At 36.1% G+C, this 9,701-nt stretch overlaps 1 protein-coding gene across 1 annotated transcript; it reads right to left on the bottom strand.

Annotated features, from left to right (window-relative positions):
- Window positions 1-2,853: 2,853 nt before the first annotated feature.
- On the bottom strand, window positions 2,854-9,250 carry cnpy4 (canopy FGF signaling regulator 4). The gene is made up of 6 exons (XM_081350314.1): window positions 8,831-9,250; window positions 8,499-8,625; window positions 4,910-5,006; window positions 4,645-4,767; window positions 3,627-3,744; window positions 2,854-3,544 (listed from the first exon to the last, which is right to left on the bottom strand). Exons 1-6 carry the CDS (start codon window positions 8,913-8,915, stop codon window positions 3,441-3,443), a joined length of 654 nt encoding a protein of 217 aa, XP_081206440.1. The 5' UTR covers window positions 8,916-9,250; the 3' UTR covers window positions 2,854-3,440.
- Window positions 9,251-9,701: the final 451 nt, after the last annotated feature.

Consider the following 9,701-nt stretch of genomic DNA (forward strand, 5'->3'; position numbering starts at 1 on the left):
ATCATGATGCAGGTATAGTACCGTTAAAGAAAAACGGTCTGTTCCCAGATCTGTGCTCTACAAAAAATGACCTATAAATGACCAAGAACAAAAGAACTGCACTAGTTGTAAGTCATACATGTGTGATTAATAATGTTTAAAAGAATGTGTAGTAAAGTTAATGACTGCAATTGGTCATAGAAGTCATTAGCAGCTAGCCCTGCTTTCTCTTGAGAATTTTAGAAGTTTTATTGAACAAAACCTTTTAAACTGAAATCTTTTAGGAAAAGTGAGAGTGAAAAAAGTAAGAAAAAGTGCACCATATAAGAGATTTAAATACACAATCCATTGATTTAAAGGTACACGCTGTAATTCTAGCTGGTTAAAAACAAAATAGCATGCATTTTATGGAAGAACATTGTTTTGGTTGTGCTTATGGTTGTGCTGTGGATGAATTATGACCTTCCGCTACACTTTTAATGAACTCATTTAGTGATCTACTATGGCAATTTATCTGTTATCAGTAAAATAACTTAGCCTACTCACCTGTTGAGTAAAAAACACCTAATCTCCGCATCGCATTTCTGAAAAGCCAAGCCAATGTTGCTTTTGGTTTTGTTACGCTCTTTAGGTTCTCTTTTTGCTAGCAGGTTTTTTATTTAATTATTTTATTTTATTTTCATTGATTTTTATAACGGTGATTCTCATAAGATAATAGATTTAGCTGCTCCATGTCAAACTTTCTCGTTGAGAAACTAACCGCTGCCACTCCCACACCTGACAGTAGCTGGAGCAACTTTTACGGATATGACGAGACACGGGCGAGGGAAGTATGCAATTTCCCGCTAAAACCGTCCCGAAAGGTCTACATTATAAACACTTATAGGCTTCCCATAGTGAATCAGGATAAGACAAAAACACGTTTTGGAAGAAGGATTGATAATGTGTTGACTCGTTATTTAAATTTGGTTAATTTGAACAAAAAAGTTAAATATAGTGTAGCCTACCTTTAACATTTTAGACGTCAAAAAGTAAAAACAACAACAACAACAACAACAACAAAACTTCCTAAAAGGTTAGAATTTCAAAGCAATCTTTATATCATTCATTATATTCTAGACTGGAGTACGTGTAGTGAGCTTGAGCCCTTATTTGTAAATGTAATTCGGCCCCTGTTGAATGAATAATTCTAATATTTATATTAGTTGTGTATATGCCTGAGATTTAAATGAAAACCACAAATACATGCAATTTGGTTAAATATTTTTTCCAAATATCTGCTTCTCTTACCTCCTTAAAAATGGTTTAGACCTATCTAAACTATTTATTAATTATTCAGTCAGTGACAAACACCAGATGGACCCAACCCAGCTCGTGAACAGATTGAACCAATCAGAGTTGAGGCGGCAGTGCCTGAAGTTAACGATGAACTTGGTGGAAGAGCTGGAGACCGACTGACTGATAAAATGTCGGGGAAAAGAAAACATAAATCAGGGCACCAGAAACGCCATGAAAAGAAGGAGAGGGAGGCCAGAAGAGTTGTTGTCCGAGTCGATCAAGAAGTTCTTAAAGACAGACAGGTTGTATTGTTATTTCGCTGGGAATAAGACAACTACCGTCTACAGCCTGACGGGTACTGTCACTTTTCATTATCGGGGCGCACCACAATCGACCGAATGATTACGTGTTCAAAATCCCTGTCTTTTTACACTATTGTAGCCTAAATAGAGTTAAAAAAACTGACACGAGTCACGACGCATTGCATATGCACCTGACCTGCCGGCTGATGATGTATTTATTACATCAAGAAAACACGATCACAACACACTGCACTTGGATTAATAAATTATTGCTTTATTTAATAATATTACCAGTTCCATATTATCTTTATTTTTTTAATTTGACTGGATTCTTGTCAATTTCTTAATGTTTACTTTTTGATTTATGAATTATAACAGACTGATGGGGGAAAATCATTATTTTGCTGTTACTTTTTTAACATAGTTTTTATTATTATTTAACAATTTCTTGATTTTTGTTATTTTGTTTTTATTAGTTGTAATTTTTATATAAACATTTAACTTTTAAAATAAGGGTTTTACAACAACACCATCTTCTGTTATGTGGGCCTCCATGCTTATCTATTGTGCAGTATGTCATATTGGTGGAGGGTGGTGGACATCAATATTTTTTGCTACGGCCCTTATGACACCCACTCGTGATGATGTCACATAACGCTTTAGGCATCAGTTATCGGTTGCAGTTAATCATCTGGACCACTTTATGAATGGACAGTTTGTTTTTTAGTTTATGTTTTATGACTGGAGCTCTTCTGCCCCCTTGTGGTGTCTAATCCTTAAGTCCCCTTTTGGTCGTCATTGTGGTATTTTTCCTTAAAACCCCTGCATAGTTAATAACCCACTAATTAAGGGTCAGTGTTGCATTGAACTCACTGGGCGTTATTTTTTGTGTTATAATTTGAAGGTGCTTCGACAGACCTAGAAGCATGAATTCACTTGTCATGAATTTAACCACTAGATGACAGTTCATCCACATCATATACCTTCAGCCAATTGGAATCAACAAGAATGGATTATCTATCATGCAAAATAAAATATTTGTTTACATACATATATATATAATATTAAACTTCGAAGAATAACCATTTGCACAGTAAGCACATAAAAGGCGTCCTATAATTTTATTGCTTATTGGACACGGGATGAGGAGTTCACGATGACTAGAGGACATATGCATTTTAAAACTGCTCCAGGTGAGGCTCGAACTCACAACCTCGGCATTGCTCTGCATTGTACTGCTGTATAAGTACCGCGCGCTGACCGATTGTGCCACTGGAGCTCTACACATTAAAGTGATATCGCATCGTCACGTGACCGTCAATATTTAATCGGGTAGGATCGCTTTTTTTTTCTTGGAAATCTGGACCGAAAGACTTCGTACTTACACACACAAATTAATAAGGCACAGACTCATGATTTATAGCAACAGGGCATTTAAGAAAAAATATTACTGTACATATCACATGAGGGAAATATTTTAAAAGTACCCCAAAATACAAAATCATAACACCACCATCTGTTTGGTTTGTGCATAGTTGTGCAGTAACGATCAGTAAAAATATAATTCCCAGACTGGTTTATCATTAAAAACAGTTAGTGTTGTATTTGCTTTAACACATGAGACAGTAAACAATAAAAGGCACATTGTGTAACACTGCATAAAAATAGAAATTCAAAATGTCTGCATGGACAAAGAGGTAAAACATCAAGGACAGCTCCCATCCCATGATCTGGCAAAAAATAACAGATTTGGAAAATGTTGAACACTGACAGATCGTTAATGCTCATGCAGATGCTTGAGAGGATGCTTGGTTCCTATGTAGCTTTGTGCAAATACGTCATACAGGTTGTATATATTCATCAACCATTACGGCTCTGCTTTCACAGTTCTCCTGCATCGTGGGTCGGTCTTCCATCCTCTCCCTCACTCTCTTCTTTAGATCCTTTCATTCCCATGTCACCTTTCCATACCTCATTCAGGCACTCTGAAAGAGATGGACATAAGGCCTGAAAATAGTGGCTTGATGTGTGTGTAAGTGCATGTTTTTCAGGATGGGTATTTACTACCTTGGTCCGAGTCTCTGAGGACATGGGTTGCACAGAAGAATTTTTCAAGTTTCTCATCTTGACGATGAAAGTACCAGTTCTCCACAACCTCCTCATGCTCTTCTAACATGGTCTCACACTGTAATATAAACATAAAAAGACATAACATTACTGTCCCAAAAGGAATTTTGATTTGGATATCCAGATATATGCAATCATCACTGCCATTAAAACATTATATGTAGTAACCTCAATCGGGGGGGTCACTGAGCCCATTTTAGAAGGGCTTTGTCCCCCTAAAAATTTGCGATTGTCTCCGTAATATGTACACTAATTCGTGATCGCCTCGGTCCCCTTTAAAACTCATATGAAACCGGCGACGGGCTTTGGCTCATCCCGTCTGCGTTATATATTTATTGTATTTGTATGAAATTCCTTTCATCTCAATGGCATGAGATTTTGTGACTTTTCCTAATCTTGATATACTTCATAATTCAGTGCAATAAAATTGCTAAAATTTGTTATTTACATTTTATAATAAATCCAAAAGAAAAACATGTAAAAAGAACTGTAAATGTGAGTGGAAATGGTAAATGAGCTAATGAGTGGTCCTCTGCAGCCATCTACTGGTTATAGTGATAATTTCATGTCATTTACATGTTAAAAGTGTTTGTTTTCCACCAGAGAGTGACAGAAATCCTCCACTAAAACATGGCACATTTTCCATGTCATCTCCATGGATGAAAATGAGAAATGTAGATCTTCTCTAAAGTTAATTTTTTTATTACACAAATGTAGAGTAAAAGAAAATGTTTAAAACTATGTGTTGAAAAAAAAAAAAAAAGTTACCCTCATATTGCCAATCTAGACAATTACAGTAATATAAAGTTTGTCTATATTCCTAATGAATATTAGCTGATTATTTAAAATAATTAGAAATGAACTCAATATCCAGGGCTTGACTTGATAGGTAGAAGTAGAACCTACTGTATTGTTCATGCCTACCTTAGTATACAAACTATGAATGAATGTGTATTACCTGTCTCTTCATCTCCGCCACCTCCACTGATGGTTCATCCCATAGTTCGTAAGGGACACCCAGCTCTACCTTCACTCCCTTATCCACCAGGTTCTTAAGTGTGTTCATGGTTTGACTTGTGCCCTGACAAACACAGCAGTCAAAAATCAATCATCATTAGTCTGCAACCAAAGACCTACACTTTCATAGTATCTCTTTAAATGAGGATTGACAGAATTTCATGCAATTGAGGACTGGGGAAATAGTGCTAAGGTGAGCTTAATACTTTGGCATAGCGAAGGCTTCCTGGTCTCTCAGCATGGACTTTATACTGCAGAATTCTTTCACAGATGTTGTCCATGGCCTCAGTGAGCCGTGTCTCTCTGGAAACAAATAAATCGTAATAATGGGAATAGGAGGGAGAACATCAATAGATTTTAATTTTTTTCTTAACTTCAGGGTTCTCTCTCTCTCTCTCTCTCTGGCAGTTTTCTCATAGGGACAGAACGGATATGGCAAGCTGTTTTGACTTGTATTCATTCCCAGGATATAAATTCTTGATATGAACCACTCAATTTTCACTAGTTAAAATGCTAGTATTCATTTCTTCAATGAGCTCATTGTTTCTGCATTACATTATTACATTGTTTAAATTGATAAATTTTTCATTAACTGTGATTTTGTACATGTACATTTCTGAAATACATAACTTAATACAGTTACCTCTGATAAAAGATCACTATAAATTGTAATGTAGAGTCATGCATTTTCTGTAAAGCTGCTTTGAAATGATGTGTTTTGTGAAAAGCGCTATACAAATAAATATGAATTGAATTGTCACTAGTGACTATGGCTGGGTATCGAGTTCGATACTTTTTAGGCACCGACCGAATTGCCTCGATACTATCGAGTATCGAAACATTGTCTTGTTTTTCGGTACCAAATTTCAATACCTAAGGGGTTAATCTCGTAAACGTCAGTGCATGCGGCATGATTGGCTGTGGCGGAAAAACACTAGTTTACGCGGTTGCCCAAAAAGACGTGGTTCGCACATGAGGCTGTAGTGTGTGTGTGTGTGTGTGTGTGTGTGTGTGTAAGCGTCCTAACCCACATAGATGGATCATATGTGGAAAAGATCAAACGTGTAGCTACGTTTCACCAGACTCGATACCAACAGCGCGCAATGCAATATTTGCAACAAGATGATTGCTGCAAAGATCGGCAACTTGACAAATCTGATGAAGCACTTGACAGTGCACGGAATAAACTTGCGAGCAGAAAGTTGATCAGTCTTCGACAGCAAGAACTGGAGCGCATTGCAAATAAACCAAAACTCAGCGTATAGGATCCTTGCCTCACAGACATGAGAAATAGGCACATAGAAAGCTTGAAATGTCTACTTTTAAAAGAACCAATAAGATACAAATTGTAATACATTGTAATCCAAATGAAAGGTGCATTTCTCTCTAAAGGCGCGTGCGTTCACTATACTGCCGTGCAAAGGCAAAAGACCGTAACTTCGTTTTTGGTCGAAAATGAGTTATTTATATTTTTGGCACATTCAAGACCTTCTTTATCATGTGGATAAGTATCTTGAATCAATTCCGTTTATTTTTCGAGAAAATAATGATTTGTCTTAACAGTAACTTCCAAAAGCCCATGAGAAACCAAGGCAGAACACCATAACATCAGTTACCGCTCTTTGGCTTTGTTTTGGAACGCTCAAATTACGAGTTACGGTGCTCTGCCTTTGTTTAGCTGCGCGTCAATATGAAGTTACGGTGCCGGTGTTCAATCAAATAATGCTACCTACCAGATTGTAAGGTTATCTGCCTTTGTTTTAATGTCCATTAAAATTAAAATTACGGTGTATCCTGTCACTGTGTACTTTGTACAGCTGCCATCAGTCGCTCTAACTTCTGATGTCCTCAGAGCGGTCAGAACATTTAGTATGGTCTGCTCCATCGACAAACGTGCGATTACGATCGCGAAGGATTATGCAGAGTTGACAGAAAAACGTTACACATTGCCGTATCAGATGAATACATCCATGAATTAAAGCTCGCAAACTAGCTGGCAGAGTGCCAAAACTTCGCCTTCAGCCCCGCCCTAAACGCAGTCGAGTCAACGCTGGACTAATAGGAGGTATTTTGTCATGTCAAATGTATTAATAATGCCATCAGAATGCAACCAAAGCACAGGATAGCAATAAGTAGATGGCTATAAATAATTGTAAATCATACAAAATAAATGCCATGATCACTAGATTTTATACAGGTGTGTACTATAATGATTTTGTTAATGGTGATCAGCAACTAAATATTGATAATGTGGAAGTTACTGCCTTTTGCCTTGGTATGACCTCTCACTTTTTGCTGACAATACAAAGGCAGAGTACAGTAACTTTAAAATAGTGGTCAAAAGTCAAGTTTGAGCTCAAGATTTTTTTATGTATATAATTTCCATTACTAAAACATCTATTTGCCAAATTTCCAGTGTCCTACCTATAATTAATTAAGCGGGACAACTAAAAATCTTTAAAGTCATTTTTCTCAGTTCCACACTCTAGCGACTTAAGGTCTTTTGCCTTTGTAGGGCAGTATACTGCAGGAATGACGAGTCAGCATCGTCATCTTCATCTTTGCAGTCAACACTGAACACTAGTTTATTAATAAACAATTAAAATGTCTCCTTGCTATTTTTCCCAATACATTCATTATCATTAGGCTACTTTTGCCAGTGCTTTGCGGCAAGCTTTATTTGTGCGCTTGAGCGCGAGGCATATATCTCGCCCCTCAGTAGCCTATTTAATTCAATTCACATTTATTTGTAGCTAGGCTATAGCATTTTTCACAACACATATCGTTTCAAAGCAGCTTTACAGAAAATGCATGTGTCTAAATTACAATTTAGAGTGATCTGTTATCAGAGGTGACTGTGTGTAAGTAGGCTAATGCATTTCAATTAAATTTTCATTCAGTTTCATTGTTAAACAATGCATTAACAGTTAAGGCAGAAACAATGAGCTAATTTAAAGAATACATGTTAAATGATTAGGATACATAGAAAACTTTAGCATTGGTGCTTTTTTACAGACTGAAAATATGAGTGTAAAAAAGTCAACAAACATTTTTTTTTGAGGTAATGTAATGTTGTTAAAACGGATTTTATTTTTTTATTTTTATAAAACTGGTATCGAAAAAAGTATCATCCAGGAACCGGTATCAAAGTCAAGGTATCGGTATTGGTCTCAAACATTTTTTTAACGATACCCAGCCCTACTAGTGACAATGTTAATTTCTGATATCATGAATGTGATTGTTACTAATAAGAAAGCCATTTTAGAGATCTGAAATTACTCTCCTAATTACTGATATCAGAAATACATTTGCAGATATCAGAAATTACAAATGTAACATGTTCAAATACATTTACAGATATCAAGAATTAAGATTTCAACAAGTGAAAACTGAGTTCTTGATATCCGGAATTTATATTTGTACTAGTAACAAAGTAATTATTGCTATCACAACTTTAATTTTTACTAATAAGAATTGTATTTATGTGAAAATAGTAAGAGATCAATTCTTGATATCAACAACTGAATTTGAATGGCAGCATATAGCCAAGTGAAAATACAATTACAGATATCAAGAATTAAACATTTTATTAGTGGAAAATGTAATTCCTGATAAAAAAAAAAATGCCATTGTTACTAGTAGAAAACTAATTCCTGATATCAAGAATTTGCATTTTAACTAGTGAAAACTGAATTGTTGATATCAAGAGTTCATATCCTGGGAATGAATAAAAGTCAAAACGGCTTGCCATAGAACGGAGGAGTAAGTAGTGTGTGTATCATCTTCACTACTTACGAAGTGTTGTATTTGATTTTGCGCCTGCGCTTGCCAGTGTCCAAAACTTCTCCGATCTCCAGAACTTCCTTCGAGCGGCCAGATTTTTCCAGGGCGTCCTGCAGCTCCACCGTCAGTAATTTACAAACTATTTAAAAACAACAACAGATGCCTTAAAAATATTAATAATGCAATAACTTCTCCATGTGCTATTTTAAAAAGTGCACATACTATCTCTGCACTAGTGGATCTTTGTAGAATAGGTTTAATACATTTTAGGATGGTTTTGTGATAGTTTATTTTATCGTTCTACAACACATAAGGGGAAAAAAAAGATACTTTCTGTTTCTTACCCTCGCATTTATTCGGCAATCGCTCCTCTTGGTTTGCCAAAACGAGGCTGAACATACAAAGCAAGAGGACTGCAAACATTTCCATATTGACCTCTGTTTACAAACTTTTACTCAATACTCGTTCATATTAAAGCCACATCGACATGTTTGAGGATGGTCACTTCAGGCTAGTGGAACAGAGCATGCGCACTGCCATAGCCGATGGTAAGTGATGGCAAACGGGAAAAACGCGTTATCGATTAAGGCATAGCTAATCGAAAGCTGATCGGGCTTGAAAGAAAGTGCGGTTTTATGCCAATATTAAAGTAAAGAAAATGTAAGACGTACGATCTCCTAAGATTGTGGAGAGTGCAACAGTAGGTTAATTCATTAGGTTAATTCTAAAGATACACCGGGACTATGTGGCATGCAGTGGTGTTCTGAAAAAAGGAGGAAAAGTCCTCCTTAAATTATGGCTATTGTTACATTAATGTATTCTATTTAGGCTATTAAAACTCAACATACCATCAAGTTAGTGTTTTTAAGCAGTTTTTACATTTATTCCAAAATAACTAAAGGCAGTAACAATTTAAAATATATATTTTATTTGTGTATTGATGTTCAGCTGTTCTTCTTAATAGTCAGCTTATTTTCGGATCATCATCGAGCTCGGTAAACACTGATCACAGACACGAAGATGGATCTACCTTTAATATCCTCAAGCTGATTGCTCACTGAAAACCTCCGCAGTCATCATGTTTTCAGGTTTGATTTTGATGTGACAATGCAGTGATATCTAAGTGGGTCAGTCGTTTATTTACTTTTTACAGTTAGAAAAAATAAGAGGCGGCATTTATCGTACGAACCAATCATTTCCAATCATAGCGGGATG

Source organism: Scardinius erythrophthalmus, assembly GCF_964197995.2.
Source record: "Scardinius erythrophthalmus genome assembly, chromosome: 2".
Taxonomy (NCBI): domain Eukaryota; kingdom Metazoa; phylum Chordata; class Actinopteri; order Cypriniformes; family Leuciscidae; genus Scardinius; species Scardinius erythrophthalmus.